This window comes from Hypoxylon trugodes (genome assembly GCF_022578975.1).
Source record: "Hypoxylon trugodes strain CBS 135444 unplaced genomic scaffold F4822scaffold_12, whole genome shotgun sequence".
NCBI lineage: Eukaryota > Fungi > Ascomycota > Sordariomycetes > Xylariales > Hypoxylaceae > Hypoxylon > Hypoxylon trugodes.
Window position 1 is genome coordinate 540,557 of NW_026250027.1, and position 19,908 is coordinate 560,464.

At 47.5% G+C, this 19,908-nt stretch overlaps 7 protein-coding genes across 7 annotated transcripts; 4 read left to right on the forward strand and 3 right to left on the reverse strand.

The window, feature by feature from the left end:
- Nucleotides 1–717: 717 nt before the first annotated feature.
- On the forward strand, nucleotides 718–1,431 carry F4822DRAFT_440768 (uncharacterized protein; the record flags this gene model as incomplete). The annotated part of the gene is made up of 2 exons (XM_051462790.1): nucleotides 718–1,096; nucleotides 1,154–1,431. Exons 1-2 carry the CDS (start codon nucleotides 799–801, stop codon nucleotides 1,429–1,431), a joined length of 576 nt encoding a protein of 191 aa, XP_051308859.1. The 5' UTR covers nucleotides 718–798.
- Nucleotides 1,432–1,944: 513 nt separating this feature from the next.
- Nucleotides 1,945–3,625, forward strand: F4822DRAFT_92014 (uncharacterized protein). Its single transcript, XM_051464167.1, has 2 exons — nucleotides 1,945–2,022; nucleotides 2,072–3,625. The coding sequence occupies exon 2, from the start codon at nucleotides 2,220–2,222 to the stop codon at nucleotides 3,534–3,536; it is 1,317 nt and encodes a 438-aa protein (XP_051308860.1). The 5' UTR covers nucleotides 1,945–2,022; nucleotides 2,072–2,219; the 3' UTR covers nucleotides 3,537–3,625.
- On the reverse strand, nucleotides 3,626–5,297 carry F4822DRAFT_92003 (uncharacterized protein). The gene is made up of 3 exons (XM_051464166.1): nucleotides 5,046–5,297; nucleotides 3,955–4,996; nucleotides 3,626–3,906 (listed from the first exon to the last, which is right to left on the reverse strand). Exons 1-3 carry the CDS (start codon nucleotides 5,138–5,140, stop codon nucleotides 3,715–3,717), a joined length of 1,329 nt encoding a protein of 442 aa, XP_051308861.1. The 5' UTR covers nucleotides 5,141–5,297; the 3' UTR covers nucleotides 3,626–3,714.
- A 547-nt stretch (nucleotides 5,298–5,844) lies between these two features.
- Nucleotides 5,845–6,620, reverse strand: F4822DRAFT_422109 (hypersensitive response-inducing protein). Its single transcript, XM_051459860.1, has 2 exons — nucleotides 6,412–6,620; nucleotides 5,845–6,348 (listed from the first exon to the last, which is right to left on the reverse strand). The coding sequence occupies exons 1-2, from the start codon at nucleotides 6,531–6,533 to the stop codon at nucleotides 6,039–6,041; spliced, it is 432 nt and encodes a 143-aa protein (XP_051308862.1). The 5' UTR covers nucleotides 6,534–6,620; the 3' UTR covers nucleotides 5,845–6,038.
- Nucleotides 6,621–8,216: 1,596 nt separating this feature from the next.
- F4822DRAFT_92033 (uncharacterized protein) lies at nucleotides 8,217–9,686 on the forward strand. The gene is made up of 2 exons (XM_051464169.1): nucleotides 8,217–9,351; nucleotides 9,427–9,686. Exons 1-2 carry the CDS (start codon nucleotides 8,966–8,968, stop codon nucleotides 9,623–9,625), a joined length of 585 nt encoding a protein of 194 aa, XP_051308863.1. The 5' UTR covers nucleotides 8,217–8,965; the 3' UTR covers nucleotides 9,626–9,686.
- A 695-nt stretch (nucleotides 9,687–10,381) lies between these two features.
- F4822DRAFT_92021 (Rho2 GTPase) lies at nucleotides 10,382–11,884 on the reverse strand. Its single transcript, XM_051464168.1, has 5 exons — nucleotides 11,677–11,884; nucleotides 11,424–11,502; nucleotides 11,341–11,346; nucleotides 11,064–11,255; nucleotides 10,382–10,971 (listed from the first exon to the last, which is right to left on the reverse strand). The coding sequence occupies exons 1-5, from the start codon at nucleotides 11,709–11,711 to the stop codon at nucleotides 10,681–10,683; spliced, it is 603 nt and encodes a 200-aa protein (XP_051308864.1). The 5' UTR covers nucleotides 11,712–11,884; the 3' UTR covers nucleotides 10,382–10,680.
- A 2,767-nt stretch (nucleotides 11,885–14,651) lies between these two features.
- F4822DRAFT_422116 (salt tolerance down-regulator-domain-containing protein) lies at nucleotides 14,652–19,544 on the forward strand. Its single transcript, XM_051459861.1, has 3 exons — nucleotides 14,652–16,334; nucleotides 16,402–16,661; nucleotides 16,712–19,544. The coding sequence occupies exons 1-3, from the start codon at nucleotides 15,182–15,184 to the stop codon at nucleotides 18,842–18,844; spliced, it is 3,546 nt and encodes a 1,181-aa protein (XP_051308865.1). The 5' UTR covers nucleotides 14,652–15,181; the 3' UTR covers nucleotides 18,845–19,544.
- The last annotated feature ends 364 nt before the right edge of the window (nucleotides 19,545–19,908 follow it).

Genomic DNA, 19,908 nt, shown 5'->3' on the forward strand with positions numbered 1-19,908 from the left:
ACCTATATGTGGACAGTTAACCGCTACACCTAGACAAGCATCGGGCGGGACTCAAGATACCTGGGTAGAGAACCAAGGATTAGGTATACTTCTGAGTATTTAATCTATACGAAGAGAGCCTCATTTCTTATAAGGGGGTATGGTCAATCTTTGGCCATTCAGTCAACATGGTATGATTCTCGCCCTCCACTTGTATTCGCGTGCTTAACACCCAGCCATAGCTCGACACCCATGGCATCTGGTGTTCTACAACGAGACTCCACAATTGAAAAGCTTTCAATTATCTAATAAATTCGTGCTAACGTTCCATCAGTTACGCGACTTACATTATACTAGAGCTAAGTTCGTTTCTATTTAACCGACGAATTTTCCAGTCTCGTCTGCCTCGTCTCAAGTTAACGTCACATCTAGTTAGGTTACCCATAGTTTATAAGTATATGCTACGGAATGGGCTAGGCAATTAGCATATCAAGGGTAATTCTAATAATATTCTCTTCCACGAATACGAGGATGTATTATTCCCCGCAACGTGCACACATCATTCGTGCGCGTCGTAAGCGAAGAGTATATAATATAGAAAGCTTGACTCTAGTGCGAGCTATCACTACCTTTACGTAATACTTCGTATAGTATCAGTATATATAAGCCAAAGTATCCATCCGGGGGAGTGCCGAACCTAACCCTCAATCCTTGGTTGTACCACAGCTACTCCAGAATCCTAACTCATTATACTTGAATCCACCCGAATCGTCATAACAAATACTATCTGTAGGTAGTTAATACGCTGCCACCATCAGGATGAAGTTCAGTGTCATCTCCTCCACGCTCCCTATGGCACTGAGTGTCAGTATACCCCGTGCTATACCCACAGGTTCTTGGTTAATTAGCATCGAATCAAGATATCCATTATATCTATTCGATATCATTCAAGCCAACAATGGTGGGTTCTGGTACAATAAGGCACCCTCATCTAACTGTCCGGACGAGGTGGAAGGTCTAGATTGCTCAAAGTATCCTGGAACCCAGACTGCTTTCATTGAAGGAAGTGTAAATGGCACTGTTTCTTTAGATGTTGCCGTTCCTGGTGGCCAACAAGGTGCGGAAATAAATGCAATTCATTCATTACTAATTAATGTATTGACCGTATTCTCAGTGTACGTCGCCCCTGATGGTGCCTTGTCCTACACCACCCCTCATTCCGCCGCACTTCCCGAAGGAGCCATCACCACCGGCTTCCATCGCTACAGGAGTGAAACGTTCGGCGCCCCAATTATGTTGTCATTTGCGGGAAAGAGCATTGTTGCATGCCCTAGTCCGGAGTCTAAGGACGTCTACCAGATATATGTTGGTGGTACCAACGGTCAGAACTGTTCCTGGGTCAATGTATATGCCGAAACATCAAGTTCTGATGCGTACGAATTCACTGCTTAGGAACTCTAGTTTTCATTATATGGAGGGGGCCGAAATGTTTTCTAGGATAATAAAGCAATTACATGACAATTATGGGCAAGTCTGCACTCCCCCTTTCTTCCCTTTTTCTTTTTTTCCTGCTTCCCTTCTTCCTTTTTTTCATTCGCTGTATGACGCAGCAACCAACGTATACATCATATGTTCAAATATATAATTCCTTTTAGGCCGTTGTTGTCTAAGAGTCTAAGACCTAGCAATGACTCTGTGACATACATTGGCAAACACAAGTGCTTGATGAAACATAGCATTTGACGATTTCCTAATTCGAATGAACATAACTGCTAACATTACACTTAAAATCCCAACATTTATAAACAAATCTATTAATTAATGTTATGTAACTATCGACAATGCAGCATCTCTATCATTCTCTCAGAGACGTGGTCTGTGCGCCATCGCAACTATTCGGTCGTTGGTTCCGATAGTCATGGACAGGTCACTTCCTGATTTTTACATCCTCAAATCAATACAGTTGCTTCCTAGTCATCGCTTTAATCAGGCGGGAGTTGCCGGGAAGCTTACACAGATAGTTGCCGCGGGTACTATCATGAAGTATGGCAGCTTCTTTTCTTGTCGCGTTTAGATTTGTTGACTCTTCAAGCTCATTTCATCGGTAGACGCGTTCTAAATCGTTCAAACCACTACCTAATTTGCCACATACATCAATCAATATGTTTATCATATCGATCCTACCCGCATAAACATCCATTTAGAAACTTAAAAATACATTTTATTGGATAGGCGCAATCATGGGTGGCCAAGCTTTCGCATCGGGTGAAGATCCCCTCTACACTCCGCGGATGTCTCCTGCCGCATATCAGCACGTCCTCAACTATTGCCACACCAAACTACGGGAGCTTTTCGTCGCAGTAGCTACACCGATTCCCGGACCTGCTAAGGATAGTTATGGTGATATTGATATTTTCGTCACATGGGAAAAGAATACTATCTTTCCATCCTCTCAAGCCATAAACCCGCTTTCGCCGATCGCATCACCAAATCATGATATCCTCCAGGCAGCAGCACAACTTCTCAACGCCAAACGACATATTAGAGAACAGCAGAACGTCATCAACCTAGCTATACCATGGCCTGATAACCTACACGAGGAAACAAGCACCGATAACTCACAACTCAATGGGGATGCGGTCGCACCTCGCTACATCCAAGTTGACCTCCACCTATGCGATTCAATCGAGCAGCTTCAATGGATGTTAGTCAGGAACTCCCACGGCGGCGTCTTACTCCTCATCGGCAGCACGATCCGACCCTACGGACTCACACTCAGCGAACACGGCCTATACATCCGGATCCCCGAAATCGAAAGTCTAAACAAAAAGCAAGGTAAGATCCTCCTCAGCGACGACCCCATCGCCGTTTTCGATTTCCTAGGCCTAGACTACCAAGGTACACAATGGGAAGAGCCCTTCGCATCGGTAGAAGAATTATTTGAATACGCCGCCACATGTCGCTTCTTCTGGGTTCGTCCGGCGGAAGACGATGGCTTGAATGGGGGCGGCGAGGTGGACCAGAGTAAGATGCATTCCAAAGAACGCCAGACGATGAGACAACATCCCTTTTTCCGAAAATGGGTCCATGAATTCATACCCGCATGTCGAGAATCAGGACGCATCGGAACAACCACCGCAACACGAGACTCCGTGCGCGCGGAAGCATTCGCTCGCTTCCCGGGCGCACAACAAGCTTATGAAACGCGCCTCCTTGAATGGCGCAAGGAGCAGCAACGCGTATGGCTTTTTCGGGGAGTTATAAAGCCGGCCGTTCCAAGAGTTGAGGGAGAGGAACCGAGTCAGGTTGATATGATGTGGCGGAGCAAGGCCGGTAACGCGCTCAAGAAGATCATCATGCAGGATGATTATAAGCTTGGTATACGTCCATCTACACCGCTACGCGATGAAACGGGGATGTATGACGAGGAACGGGTGAAACAGTTTGTCATAGACAACTGGAAGCAAGTTGAAGAAGCCGTGCAGAGGGCCGATCGGATACAGTGCGCTAAGAAGAAAGAGGCGAAAGAGGCAAAAGAGGCTGAGGGTATATCGTAGGGTATGTAGAAGCGCATATTCGCGGAGGAACTTGTTAAGATGACTGGCTCCCGGTAGCTTGGTAACGAGAAAAAGGAAGCAAAGAAGGAGTAACAACAATTGATTGTATACCAAGAACAAATAGTGAGCCTAATTGGAGGAGTGTTAGGATAATGCCGATTAATTAGGCATGTTTGTTCTACAATTTAAAATCCGCATTTGTTTTCTCCCATCCCTGTTGCGAAGGCTCCCTAGAAGCCACACGCTCCGCCAACTGAAGCTTCAGGTTCTTATGTCTATCGGTGCAAAGTTCGTACATCGTAGTCAGGTTGAACAATAGCGTGTGCGACGTTTGGCCCGCGTCGACTAGTCCTTCTAAGACATCCTTTGCCTAGTAATCGTTAGCAGCCACGTAGATAATAGTATTATGAACACTTACCTTAGCCATATTTCCCGTATAAAGCAGGCAAACCGCCAAATTCACACCAACCATCTCATCCTGCGCACCACCCTCCCTCAACACCTGCCACTTCTCCAACGCACTTTCATACTCCCCATCAGCCATATCAGCCAACGCATCCACAATCCTCTCCCCAATCTCTCCACCCTTCCCATCCCTCACACACCTTCTCGCCGCCTCTACATCACCAAGGTGCAACCACAACAACGCCCGACTCATCGCCAACCTACCATCCGCACCAATCTTAAAAGTCTGATCTCCATCCCCTAACGTAGATAAATGCTCCGCCGCACCCGCTAGATCATCCATTTCAACCAACGCGCCCGCAACTTTAACCCCGAGCTCCGCAAGCCTACGCTTCCAAGTCTCAGCCGCAGAATGATCATGCGCTTTAACAGCCTGCACGATATGAATACGCGCTTCCCGCGCAAGTTCGTAGTAACTCATAACCGCGCGTCGCGGGTCCCCAAAGCCAATAGCCTGTAGCCGCACACCGAGGACGCGCAGCTCCCAAGGCACAAGATGTGCGCCGGTTAGCGGGTCCATGTAGAAGGCCGAGTTCAGATCCTCAAGCGCTTTGGATTCCTGGGCGGCGAGCGAGGCGGCGTCGATCAAGCACAGGCAGGCTAGACGCGTGTACAAGAGTTCGAAGATCCGGGCGGGGTCGGAAGATAGGGGAGTGCTGGGGCTGTTGGGTATGGTGAGAGCTTGCACGGCGGCGATGGCGGCTGCGCGGAAATGACCACCACGGAGGAGCTCCGGGATAGGTGTTTCGGGGGCGGGTTGCCGTGAGGGAACGCGGAAGGGAGCTGGTACTGAGAGAGGCGAGAGTTGGTGGTAGATCTCCGGTCGCAGGAGAAAAGAGAAGTCCTTGGCCATCGCTGTAGATGATGTGCTAGGCGGCGCCGGAGACCGGGGTGTGGATGACCGAGGCGCCATTGATAGACTCGTCCGTGGGCCAGCCTGTTGGCTCCCGGCGAAGCGGGCCGCCTGGGACGGGACTGGGGATGTTATCGGAGCACTGCGATCGGAGTTAATGAGTTTCCTCGAGATATATGACGATGACCTACTCATTTGCATCGAGGGGTCCTTTCGTCGACGATCTAGGCCGAGAAGCTAAAGATCGGAATACGTCAGTAATAGGCGAATATGACATTCTTATCATACATGAAATTAGATTTTCTTGAAAGACGAGAAACAGACGATGCGGTAAGAAAGAATAAGGGAGGATCGACACGACGTGGGGGACACCATATCCATTCTCATAGGCCAGCAGCGCCCGCAGTCAATCAACGGCACGGCATTTCTACTACATTACGATGGAAACTACCATCGTAGGTTACCAGCCTATCATTCACACCCCCAGTACTTCAATTCGATCGTCAAACGCCCGTTAATTCTTAACGCCGTATCTGATTCCGATTCCCACATTATGCAAGTATGAAGAATATGAAGATTCAAGATAAGAGAAATGAAGATCTACTCACGTCTTGCCCCTGATTTATTTCTTGCATGTCCCTTCGGAGGATTTGCCTGTATTGACTGATCCATGGTCGACCGACATCTTAAGATAGATGAAATGATGAAATGAAAAAGAGTTGACGTCACATCGGCGCGACGCGATGGAACGACTTTGATTACTAAATTCGGATGAATGCCGGTAGAACTCCAGCTAAGGTTTCGGAACTATCCGATGGTATCTATACCGGTTCACTGCATATTTTGCTTTTAATCATAACAAGTATGTAAGTAGTGGAAAAGGGGTCATCGGAGATGCTCCGAAAGGCAGGAAGTTGAGTTCACGAATATAATTATTATATAACGTTGATGTTTCTATATCGATGAATACGGGTTTATGGTTTAAATACCCTTTCATGACTATTTCTGTGAATTCTTGCAGAAAGTCTTGTATTTTGTATCGCTGCGAAATAGATATGCCTATGTACATATATACAAATATATAATGGTATCATATATCACACCAAAGTGTACATTATTCCTCGTTAACACTCGTGGAAAATTCCATGTCGAGTATAACTCATAATCATCAAGTCGTCTCCACCTTAACCAGTCAGGTTGAAGCTGGAAGGACCGGTGTAGCTCTCAACAACGGCGTTGGGCTTATCGGAGATAGCAAGCTCATCCTTGGGGATGAGGTGAGTGCCCGTCTGGTTGCTTGAGGGTGTGACGGGCTGCGAGACCTCGAAGGTCAGGCCGAGGTCACCTCGGGTCACTGAGAAGGTCCTGGAAGAGAGGCTGCAGGTGCCTTCTTGGACGTCGGGAAGAGTGCCATCAAGGTTGCCGGGGACCAAAGCCGTGCAGTTGACGGGTGTGGTCTCAATGGTACCAGGCTGGATAACACTGAAGGAGTATCTTGAAGTGCCTGTTAGTATGTTTATGCCATGGTGTAGGCGCAAACGAAAGTAGTATACTCACAGGCATTGGGTGCTGTGGGGGATGCACCCGGCAGAGAAGCGAGAGACAGCGAATACGTCGTATCGCTTGTTAATAGCAGCTGCGGAGGTAGCGACGGCGAAAAGAGCGATGGTAAACTTCATTTTGACGAAAGTTTGATGTGGACTTTTTGAGCGAATGTAAAGTCGAAACTTGGTTGATTAATTAGATAATTATCCGTAAGTTGTTGGATGAGGCTCAAGATGCTTTTAAAGCATGCAGGATGCAGACGTTTATATATCTATGTTATGCGACTTTGAGTCTCATCGGAAGTGGAGCCGATGATGGTGATCGGCGGAGCCAGTGACGCCGGGCATAAACATCAAATCTCGTATTCGGCGGGGTCGCAAAGACGTTGCCCCTTTCAAATTCCTTGATTTTCTGGATTGCCATCCTAGTTACTAACTCGTCCCTATACGCCTAAATCGTTGAGTTGTTAGAAGGGTATAGGTAGCATTTTTGAAACGGCATATAACGGAACTTGCCGACGCACCCCTTAAATATTAAAAGTCGAACGAGTAAATAATCAACTCAAACATATATAGAGATAAATCATCATGATTATTTGGAGGCCGAATATTCGTGTGGGATAGACTTAATTGCCTTGTCTTTATTTGCATACACGTAAGTCGCGTATGAGCCTAGGTTGTGGTGCCGGTACTTGTCCCGGTCCGCTCCCCTATCCGTGTATGAAGCCGGCTTCCGGCCCGCCGCCGTGACCACGAGTCATGGCGTCACAAATGTATAATCAACTAGACAATTTCTGGACGATGCTCGCGAGATTTAGGCGTTCTTAACCCCAGAATAAATTAGCATGATGGGAAACTGTGTTGTCTACTCCATGTTAGACGCAAAATTCTTCTTTGGAAGATATGTTATTGACAGTGCTGGAGACTAGGTATTTCAAGTTATTTTGGGACACATCTACAGATATTTCTTAAGTATAAGCCAATACCTTCCATCCCTGTTACCTAGGTACATTCTCCAATATTGCAAAGGTTTTCTTTTCGTTCACCCCTTGCCTGGACTCAGGTCACTGATCACCAGTCACTAAAGCAATTTATGATGTTATATATTGCTTAATTTTATTTTTTCGGACTGCTTTGCAAGTGGTAAAATAGACTTATCTATCCACACGAGTTTCATTCCTAAGTCCGGAGCTACGGTGTCGATGTCGGAGAGAATTATATACGACGGGCTGAGTGAGCCACCAATTGGATTCCTATAGGCTCGTCTTGCGTCACAAAGGGCAACACTGCTTTGTTCCTAGGTTTTAGGCAATCCAGCCGAAAGTAATAATGAATTTTCTCGGAAGGGCCACAGTACTGTTGATATTCATATAAAACGGGGCGTCTATTTCGATTTAGACGCCTTGTTCCAAGTGACTTTTCATTGATGTCTGTTTTGTAGGTATCCTTCACGGAGTAAATTAATGTCTAGCTTCTCTACTACACGTCTCGTCGTTGATGAAATATATTGCCCTTGATGATGTAACATAATCCACATTAACATACCCAAAAACCTCGTATAAGTCCTTGTCGTGCCAAGGGGATCTAGCCGAACAATCAAAACGTTGGGCTCCGAGGACACAAATCTATGACATCGATTGAGGTAGCCTATTATATCCTAGTTTCTATTAGATATTTCGTTAATAGACGCTTATTTGCCCATCATCTAATCTTCACTACCTTACAGTTACACTGAGTCTCCTTATAGGGAACTGCACTCATGCACTGGAGAAGTCTGAAGAACATGGGTCGATAGAAACGACAAAGAACGCTTCGAAATTTGAGGAAATGAAAGACCCGTAGCTAACGGGTTTATATCGTTGATGTTGAATTTAGTTATCGTCTCTCTAGCTATACTTAATGAATTGTAGAGCTGAAGGTTCTATGTGGTCGCATCCTAGTACATAGGTATCTTATATGAAAAGGGAAATTTGAAAACTACAATAAACTTCCCGCTCTTTTCAACCAAATCCCAATGTAATGCAAACCCCAACTATTATTTGGTAACAGAACTGGTTGCTCTCCCCCCTATTTTATCTAGACCTCACTTGAAGAATATGCACTTATACATAGTGGGTATTTGCTCCACTTTCGGGTTTGGAAAATTGTTGATCCACCTATATTCTTTTTCCTTGCCAATTGCTTAATTGAATTGAATTATTTCCTCGTGTTTGTTTCCCACTATCTGATCACGACAATTCTCAAGCCCCAGACTGCACAATTTCGAAACACCGGCCGATACGGTTTCGTTCGAAGCTAGGAGCTAATTCTCGATAATCGAAATTTGCGTCGGGAGCAATCCCCAGTACACCGGTCTGAAATACGCCAAGTAGGAGGTTGAAGAGCTTGGGGTCGCGGGGAGTCGCTTGGGACCTTAATTGGTGAGCGGTATTTGGCGTTGGAAAAACTAAGGAGTACGAGAGCACGTATTATCCGGCGACTACGGCGGGTGACAGCGGTTGGAAAGCCTTTTGCACACCAAACGACCTAGGTGGAAATCTTAGGCGGCGAGCCTCCAATCCAACACCATGTTCAGACCTATATCCCGTGGCCTCTTCACGGGGTCGCCCCGCGCCTCCCTTATCCCATCAACCCAGACCACAACTGCTGCGGCGACGTCCTTATCTCTTCAAGTAGACTCTACGTCTCGCTCGATACATACCACGGCTCCCCGTACGGCTTACCAGAATCCAAGGGCACCGGGCTTTAGAGGCGGCGATCCGAGGACCGAGAAGAAGGGCAATGCTCCTCCGCCCGATCCTCGAATCACGAACCTGAAAGTATCTATGCCCCGTACCGTTCCCGCTCCACTGCGATTCGCGCGTAACCGCTATCTACGCCACTGGACTATACATAGGGCTTGGCAATTATACCAGCGCCAGGAGCGGGAGAGGGAGCAACATGAACTAGAAAGGTACGCTGGATCTTAGCTTCTCTCTTCCGCCTGCATGCTATGATGGGATTAGTGATATGCTGACATCTCGCACAGGATGTACCAATCGATGCATAACGCCTGCGAGGAATTGCGTAAGACGAGCGGACCGGGTACACGTGACGAAGGATACCTGTACCGCGTGGCTATGGAGAAGAAGGGTGCTTATGGACACAACGGTATACCGATCGAGTACGCAAGACCGCTAACCGAAACGCCAGCTCGCGAGCCTTGGAACTACGACTGGAAGCGGTGAGAGCAGTCCCGGCCAGGCGGAAGGCGTGTGTAAATATTATGTAAAAAGTCTAGATTGATCTATGCCGTAGAACGTTCTTCGGCGTCACGGACCTCGGGAAGTGATGGTATCCAATGAGATCGCTATTGAACATATCGCGTTTTCTTCTCAATCTTGTTGCTACCGTTGGATCCGCCACTTGGCCTTGACGTGCTGAGATGTGGAGAGATGAGATTGACATCATTTGATGATATAGATGCATGCATTCTCAAATACACATACCCGGCACGAATCTTGAATTTTGTACCGATGATCCTTTGCGTATAGTACTCCGTAGTTAATAGACGAGTAAGGGGCCTTGCGGGACAATCACGAAGGAACGTTACAAACAAATTGTCACTTGGGAAATTTGGTTTTCTCGATTCGACGCCCCTAATATCCACATCTGATTCTCTCCTCACTGCAGGGAATGAATGCATACGTAGTATGTAAATAATTCCAGGATCGCCCTGCTAATTAGTTTATTCAGTCTGTTTTGCTCCAATCCGGCCAGATAGACCGATGCGCAACTCTAGCTTTTTTTTTAGTACGGTCGATTCCGTATCGTAAGCGAAGGTATTTCATTCCAGGTCTCATGCTATATCTCCTTCTCGATAGTCTCGACGGATAGATATGCTAGATCGATAGTTGTAATATTGGTATGTAAGGTAGGTAATTGTTGGTAGATTGGTCCTGGTATGACATAGGTTCGCCGTATGTCGTAGTGGGTAGCTGTCTTCAACCTCCGAAAGCTCGCTTGCTTTGGTGTGGCACGCAACTCCCATTGCGCCTCCGTCTCGTCTCTTCCCTTCCTCCACCTTCCTTCTCGCTTTCCAAGACGATAAACGAAAGAACAAATATTCAAGATATCATTGCCGCCGAACTCCCCCACATGGCTACACCCTTTTATAATAATAAAAATTTTGAGATATCGTCCCCGATAGATAGGCGCAAATACATCCGCTCGTACGCTCATACTCAATCACTCACATTACAACAACCGCTACTGCCGCTTTAATCATCGTTATATACCCGCTTCATAATATAACGCAGCAACCACCACCCTCACCCTTCTCGAAGGTAAGCAGGGCGGCGCGAGTAGCAGCTTCGAAAACATCGTCGACACCCTCACCGCTCAAACTAGAGCATTCGAGGTATTTGCGCGCGCCGATCTCCTGTGCGGCTTGTTCCCCTTGGCGTTCCGTTACGAATTTCAGACTCTTCTTGCGCATCTCTTCGATCGCTACGGGGTCATCGCGGAGATCCTTTTTTAGCCCGACGAGGATGATGGGGACGCCGGGGCAGCGCTCGGTTGCTTCTTCTATCCACTATTATTCCAGGTATGTTAGCCCTTCTATAATCTCTTTGCAGTGTGGTGATGCACGTGGGCTCGAGAAACGAGGGAGGAAAGGCGCCTGACCTTATGTTTAACATTATCCAGGGAATCTGGCGACTCGATCGAGAAACCTATTAGTAAAACATGCGCCTTCGAGTACGCGAGCGGTCGCAATCGTTCGTAGTCTTCTTGCCCGGCCGTATCCCATAATGCTAATTGTACTGACTTTCCGTCTACTCTGCAATCCGTAACGTAGTTCTCAAATACGGTCGGGATCTAAGAGGTAAGGGAGCCGATCGTTAGTTCGTCCATCTCGCAGTAAGACTAGGTCTAGGTAGGTATGTAGGTATGGTTTCCTTACGTAGTGCTATATATAAGTTGTTAGCAAACGTTATGCATCGAAGATATTAAGGGGTGGACCGGGAATAGGGGTAAAAGACGTACAGTTGGGAAGTACCCCAAAGTGAAGACACTCAGTAAAGAGGTCTTGCCGCAAGCTCCATCGCCAATGATGACTAGTTTCCTAAAAACCGAATCGAATTAGTAATGCGGTAATCAAGACCCAACGTGGTCTCAGACAAGATCGTGGTGCAGCGTGCAGGGTTCGCGATGGTTATCGTGCGTGCACTCGTGAGGCTGGGTAGATTTGATGACGAGTGAATGATCGACGACCGAGGAATTTTGTGGGAGAACGTACCTGCGAATGACATTCTGCGGATTCGAACTCGCCATTGCTCGACGCGACAAATAATGCCAATCCCGAGGGGGCCTTTAACTAATTCTCGTTCGTCCGGGTTATCGTCGTCGTAATAAAGTTCTTATTCGATTCGGTTTTTTGCGTAAATATTTAAGAACGCACGGACTAGCGAGGAATCTAGAAGTTTGTTGTCGTCGTTCCCCCGGTTCGGGGTAGCGTCACCTCTGTTCGTGGTGGATGGTGGATGGGTGGATGGGAAATATGTAGGCGTAGATTGATAGGCTTAGGCGATAAAACGTTGACGTGAGTCTAAGCTACCTCGATAAAGCTTCGAGGGACTGTCTCCGCGTCGGGTTGCTAATCCTGAATAGATCGTCGTCGATGTGGGTGTTCCCAATTTTCCTAATGCAATATTTCACTTCTTTTTTTTCTTGGTTCTACTATTCACTTTCTTCTGTAGTTCACCCTGAGGTTAAGATAGGTATGTTTGGGTTAGAAAAATTGTCGAAGACGAAGAGGCCTACGAAAGGCCTGGACAGGACCGGGTTTCGCGGTAGAATTTAAAGTCTCCGTTAAAGGATTCCGCTGTTCTTAGTCCGTGTTAGGATCCCTTGTAACTTGCAATTCAGCTTCAAAAATGGGGCGTTGTAATTGGTCAGGTTTTGATGCCAAACTTATCAGTTACCAGAGAGGCCTAGCTGTACAGGCTGTACTAGACAAATATAGCAGCTTTAAGAGCCAAGAGACTTAGCGAGTGTAGGAAAGGTGGGAGTCATGTTTGACACTACACTCGACTTATATAGAGGTTTCTACCCTTCGTAATAGAGTAGAGAGAACTTGCTCAAAGGTATCATTATTACTCTCGAACACAACATGCTGGACCGATGGAAAAGCTGCAAGATGCCGCTACTGAGATGTAGCCATGGAAAACCCCGAAAAAAGCTGCTACGTTACAAGGGTCAGCTTGATCAAACAGAATCTTCGGTCTGTGCCACAGGCCTGTAGGTACCTAAGCTAACAACAACGTGCTCTGTAATTGCCCTTCAGCGTTCGACACGATTGGTCTGGTCCAAACTCGATATGGGCTGATGGGCATCGATTAATAAGTATCCAGTGAGTTGGCTGCCAGACAGACTCTGGGGGAACCAGTGAACGATGAGGAATGGGAACGCGATGCTTGTTCGTTATTCGGCCAGTTAACAAACCAGCATTTCATACATATGCTGCGAAAGTTTGTCTGACGACTTTGTGTGGACCCCCAATAACACGCAGTTGGCCTCTTCATGCACTCATGCACTAAGGCAGCTGATTCTCGCAGGATGAAATAGCCTATATCAATACTTGGGTAGGTAGACACAACGTCTAGAGCTGTCTATTCGGACAACGTATAGGAAGCAAATACAACTTAGCTGATGGAGCTGACCGCTCCCCATCTTTGACGCGTTTGGTCGATTAAGATCGGCCAACGGCTGCAGGTCTCAGCATGAAAAATTGGGTGGTGCATGTCTCGATGCATACTACCCATCTCGACCTTGGTGGGAGGTGCAAATCACGGCCATGTCCCACCGCACACTTGTGAGGGGATCATAGAGAAGATATCGAGCATACGGCATCGAATTATTATGATTGGACTTCCATCGACTAATAGTACTTAGGTATGAGCAATAGTTCCCGACGCGGTGTTTTTCGACAAGTTGTGTTAGGTCTACCAGTTAATTGACTTGCCGATCTGACGTAGCACCCTACGGATACGGCACGGTATTGTATGTTTGATGATACCGATAATACTGACAAGTGACTGAACTTACTGATAAAATTTGCTGTCGGTAGATAAGGGAACTCCATGTTATGTCCATATTACGGAAACATTGGGTCCTAGCTCTGGTAACAACATGTGTCCTGTTCCAAGGCCTGAAGCTAGGTACTGAAACTGTCAATTTGTTTTAAAGGGGCTAAGATACAACTCCTTTATGGACGGCACACGGTAAAAAATTGCGAGGGATGTTTCGTGGGGGGCTTGGGTCCAATTCCGGCCTGTAATGATGTCCGAGCTGCGATGAAAGAAAATGGCCATAGGGATAAAATAGGTAGTCATGCGTTCTATGTCTAAAAGGTGGTGACTCCGACTGGTCTCATTTCCATGGTGGCTCATTTCTTGTTTGTAGAGCTGCGGATGAGATGATGTCCGAGGACGGTCTGACCAAGTGGCTGTGGATAACGGACCGTTTCATGTGTCTCTATGTTTATGAATGAGCTTCAGTTAAGTTGTTACCTACATACCTAAGTAGGTAGTGAGCCGGCAGCTTAAACATGTTCCATGAATAGTATATGAATTTCGCAATGTAGGTCACGTCGGTAACATTGTATAAAAGCCGGCGGAGATTATAGATTTGTAAACAAGAATTAAGAACTGACGAGGAAAATTAGATACCTAAATAAGCTAAGCTCAAGTACCTAGCCATCAAGGTGTTGTTCTTGGTTGGTACAAATTGGTTCTTCCCAATTGATGAATTGATGAGCTTGTGTAATTTTTGAAATTTTTGGTTGCCTCAGCTTTCTTTAATCTAAGGAGAGGAGGGGTGTTTAAATCATGTGACTGCTTTTTTTAATCCAGATAAGTAATCTAATCAGTCTCGGCTGATGGCCGGTAAAACTGGGGCTGACCAAACAATTGAAGGTGAGGCTGTGGGGGAAGGAAGGTGAGTGTACCTATTAGAAGGCAAGAGCCTTAAAAACTCCAGGGCTGTTTAAAACTACAGGTGCATTACACGTACTTAAACCCTTAACTTACTAACATTAGGTACTTTATTTAGGTACCTAACCTTCAAACATTTGAAGGTTAACAGACTTACTAAGGCACTTACCTAAGGTTTTGCGAGAACCGATCCAATTAAAAAGCAAGAACGTAAGGTGCCACAAAGCGTAAAGCACCAATAGTTGGTGTATGTACCTAGCTACATTGAAAGATTGTACCTGCCTATTGAGATTTCGAACGTCTAGCAGCACTGGCCTTGCGAAAAAAGGCCAGCAGTAGGAAACGCAGGAAACGCCAACAACAAAATATCGCCGGCCACTTCTCTGAACTCACCAACAAACAACTTCACCACGGTGAAATCCCACCCAAACCCCGCCACGCCGATTCTGCCATCCGCTTTATTTCTAAGCCCACACAGCATTATTTACCGTGGCAACGGCAGACATATTCCCATACGTATTGTGGAATTGTAGCAGCAATCCGCTTCGGGTTCGGACTGTCGCCAATTTCCACTTTGGAGAGGGGCAACACGGTGACTTGGCCTTCACCAAACAAACCATAGTTGATCATTCACCCATTAATCATATTTACAATTCAACTGGTATTATTATTGTAAATTCTAGGACGACGTGACAACAAGTACGGAAGCTATTCGACGCCGACTTTACCCCCCCCTCTTCTTCCCCCCCGTGGTAGATCGCACATGACGCCCTTTACCCTCGCGTCGTAATCTCGCCTCCCTTATTCGAGATGCCTAGTAAAAACAATAAACACGCACCCTCACAGGGCTCTGCACAATCTGCACCGAAGTCAACAGCGAAATATACCAATAAGGATGGCACAAAATATATTTCCGTTCCGAAGTCCTCAGCTTCCACGCCGCCCGCACAACCGTCACCAACAACCACTTCATCCTCAAGGGGTGGCGGCGCTCCGACCAACCCCCCTGTTGCCGCCCATGTACCTCCTGCGCAGCCTGTAAATCGTAAGAAGCAAAAGCGTCGAGCGAAAGCTGCTGCGAAAGCCGCTGCAGAACAAGCCGAAGCCGAAGCCGAAGCAAATGGACTCCCTAGTCCTGCGTCCACAAGCAGCGCGCCTTTACCTGTTCCGTCGGAATCGCGGATAAATAATTTGCACAACTCTCGAGGTATCATTTCCAACGAGAATCATCATTCTCATATTCATACCCACAATGGGGAAGATTGGGGCGATGATACCGAAAGTGATGAAGACGATCTAAACGATTACGCTCAACCTTCCAATGGAACTACGCAGAAAGGCAAGAAGTCCAAGAAAAAGAAGAAGAAGGGTGTTGCGGAGGAGCCTGTCAATTCTAATCCTTCTGGAATATCTAAAGAGAAGATATGGAATACGTCTGGTCCGGAAGAACGAGAGAGGATAAAACAGTTCTGGTTAGGCTTGGGAGAGGACGAAAGGAAATCTTTAGTCAAGGTTGAGAAGGATGCTGTACTCAAGAAGATGAAGGAGCAACAAAAGCACACCTGTAGCTGCTCTGTCTGTGGGCGCAAGCGAACCGCGATCGAGGAGGAATTAGAAGGTCTTTACGACGCATACTATCAAGAACTAGAATCGTTCGCGAACCAACCTCACCACCACCCAAACGCACCGTTTTCCCCGCCTCCGCCTCCCAGATTCGGTCCTATGAGCGGATTACACCCCCCCGGAGCCCCTCTATCGAGATTTTCTAATCATCATCATCCTTCTCACGGCCGCATAGTTGAACACGTGGATAACGACGAAGAGGAGGAAGAGGACGTCGAAGAATATAGTGACGTCGATGGACTAGATGAGGAGGAGGATGAAGAAGAGGAGCCGGAGGAGATCCCTCGCGAATCGTATGCTAACGATTTCTTCAACTTTGGCCAGAGTCTGCAAGTAAAAGGTAAGATCCTGTCTGCGAACCGCTACTTGGTATCTGTGTCCAACGTGGTTGAATAACATGTTCTTAGGCGGAATTCTTACGGTAGCAGACGATTTACTTAAAAACGACGGCAAGAAGTTCATTGAGATGATGGAGCAACTCGCAGAGCGCAGGATGGCACGCGAAGAGGATGCGAAGGACCACTACGTGGGTGGGTATGGCCATGGCATCAATGGCAATTCTATGCCTAATCATAATCACCCTCCCCCTGAAGACGATGAGTTCGAGGACGACGAAGAGGAAGAGGAGGAATATGACAGCCAGGATGAAGATTACGAGGAAGAAGAGGTATCTAGTGACAGTCCAGTTTAAACATTCCCCTTGCTGATAATATGTAGGACACAATGACTGAGGAGCAACGCATGGAAGAGGGTCGTAGGATGTTCCAGATATTCGCTGCCCGCATGTTCGAGCAAAGGGTGTTGACAGCTTATCGGGAAAAGGTGGCCAGGGAGCGACAAGAGAAACTTCTCGAGGAATTAGAAGAGGAAGAGACTCAGGAATCCCAGCGGAAAGCTAAAAAGGCAAAAGAAGCCCAGAAGCGAAAAGACAAGGCCGCCCAGAAGAAACAGGCACAGCTTGAAGAGAAAGCGAAGCGGGATGCAGCGAAAGCAGCCGAGGATGCAGCTCGTCTAGCCGACGAAACGAGAAAACTCGAGGAAGCTAGGCTTAAGGCTGAAGAAAGACGCAAGAAGAAGGATGCGCAGAAGAAGGCTGAAGAAGAGGAGCGACAAAAACGAGAGCTAGAACGGCAACGACGCGCTCATGAGCAAAAGGAAAAGCAATTGGAACAGGAGCGAAAGAAAGAGCGCGAGAAGAAATTGAAGGAGGAACAACGACGCAGGGAGCAAGAGGCTCGTGAGCTTAAGGAGCGCGAGACTCGAGAAAGGAGAGAGAAACACGAAAGGGACAAGAGGGAGAAAGAGCTTAGGGCGGCTCAGTCCAAGGCGGAGCGTGATGCCAAGGAAAAGTCGAAGCAAGAAGAGAAAGAGAAGGCTGCGGCCAAAGCTGCGACTCCTGCAGCTCCTATTCCCACGCAGCCGGCTAAGAAACAACAGCATCCTGTGTCTATTCCCGCGCTTCCCCATCAACCTTCGACCGGTCACGCGTCGAATCATCCCTCCCCCCAAGTTGCCGTTGCAACTCCCGCTCTTCCTAAAGCCCCTACGCCAATGAAACCCCGATCCGCATCCCAGGAAGTGACAAGATCGGTATCCCAAGCTTCTCATTCCGCCTCTGGTCCGAGTCAGAATGCGTCGCCGCACACATTAACTCCGCTACACACTAGTCCGGGACCTATTGGGCCGCCAAGAAAGATTTCGTCTACAGGCCCGACAAGTGTGGGTCCTCCCGGTGCCCAGCCAGCCTCTCCTCTTCATACAGGATTTAAGAGCCCCTCCGTTTCGCATCAAGGTCCGTTTAATATGGGACTGCCTATGCAATATCCTCCTGGAATAGCACCACCGCAGATTCCTCCGCCGGGCTTCAACCGGATGCACGAGCCTATGTATCCGCCTCCCGGAAACTTTCGGCCAATGGGCATGCCAGTACCACCTGGCTTCTCTGCGCCTAGTCCTATGGGTGGCAGGGCATTTCCTATCCCACATGCGCCGCCTGGTTTCCATCAACCAGTAGAGCAACCTCTACCTGGTATGCATCATCCAGGCTTCTCTCCGGATAGCACATCAGGACAACCGCCGTCGCATTCCCGTCAAACTTCCGCATCTTTTGATACAAATCCCCTAGCTGGCGCCGCGTCCCAGCCGATCGGCCGGCCGGCTCCTATAGGTAGACCAGGGAGTGTGGTCCACGGACAGGGAAGCCAGGACCTTACAGCCGATATCGATGACGTGAGCAATCACCTCGGAAGCAGTGCTTTACTTGAAGATACAGACGAACCTTTCGGAGACGTCAATCCTTCTCGACGAGGTACCGCCGCTCCAGGAGCTCGAGCTCCGTTCCCCAGCGCGCCGTTCATAGATCCCTTCATGGGTTCTCCATTGAATGCCGCGTGGGGTCCTACGACTTTGTTTTCTCCTCCACCCGGTTTTGCCAACCCAGCTTGGCCTACGTTCAGTGCTCCGGCCCCTAGTATACGGCCTGCTCAGCCTCGATCTATTGCAATCCGTCGGATGCTTATCTCTGCATGCAAAGAGCTAGAAGCCCACGCCGCAGATGGCTATATAGAGCTGCCTGCCATCAAAGGGCATATCGACAATCTTAATTTACAAGGACAGGAACCTGTATCTGAGAAAGAATTGTTAGATATGTGCGACACCGAAGGTAACCTGCATAACGGAGGCGGAAGCTTCAGCATTCAACGCGTGGAAGGTGGAAAGGTTTTGATCCGATACGAACCTGACCCTCCGTCGGCTTCAACTTCCTTCAATCGAAACGTGGGCGCTCCTGGTGAGATTGGTAGCCCCATCGTAGGAGCTGGCTCGCCTCATCATTCTACGCCTGGTGTTTAGTGGGCTCGCAGCTTTACTAATAAGTGGAGCGCATTAGTTAAGAAGGATAATAATAGTGCGAATGGCGGAAGGGGAAGGCCGTGATTAAGATAAGGATGATATGGGATTCTTATTATTCTCTGCTACGTGGAGCCGGAGGTGGGTTCGGTCTCCAGGTAGCAAGATGAATTGTTTTCTCGTGTACCTTTTGGGGCCGTTTGCTTAGGTGGGTGAGCATCGTTTGCAAATGGCGCCTTTTGTAACCAAGTAAAGATTCGGCATTTTTAAGTTATCCATCCCTCCCTGCTTTTCAGAGGGATTCGCAAAGAAGTTGTTGTTATTGTCATTGGTATTCGAGAAGCATGCACCACACATTGATCAAGGGAAGGGTGGAATAGTGCTATGCTTGCTGGCTATGCTTTGCGTTTGAGGAGAGGAGAAAGCTGCATGGTGTGTTTAATCGCATTGCTCTTCGGGACATCTCGGTTTCGTGCCGTTATTATGAAATGGGAATCGCGTTGAGCATCTGTAATTATGTGTTCGTCTTAAAGTGCCTTGTAATATGATGTGAATTCGTAGTAGGGTAATTGAGGTTGAAGATGAGGTGGAAGTGTCTACTGGTGGTAGTTATACCGACCCGGAGAATATCACAACCAGCAATATTAAAGGGCATACCTGATCACAACAGACACTTTTAGGGTGTCACCTTCTTGAGTACCCATCACTTATTAGACATCGAATTATTGCCAACAATCCTAGGTTAGAGGAGCACCAGAAGATGCATCTACTTCTTTATCACTTTGCCAGTTGTCAAGAGAGAATTAAAATGCGACAGATATCAGTTCATAGAAAACTGATTACAACGCAGATCCTATAATACTAGCGCCAAGAGGTATCAAAAAACAAGCATCGCAATGTTTTATGAGTCCAAAGAGTCCTAATCTCCGGCTCCCATTACTTTCAACATGCTGACTGCCTTATAATTGCATTCATTCGTAACATAACGTGGTATCGTGGTTATCCGAGCGTGATCCTGAATAGAATGGCGCATCCATGGTATCCACACCTCCATCCATCAATTCATT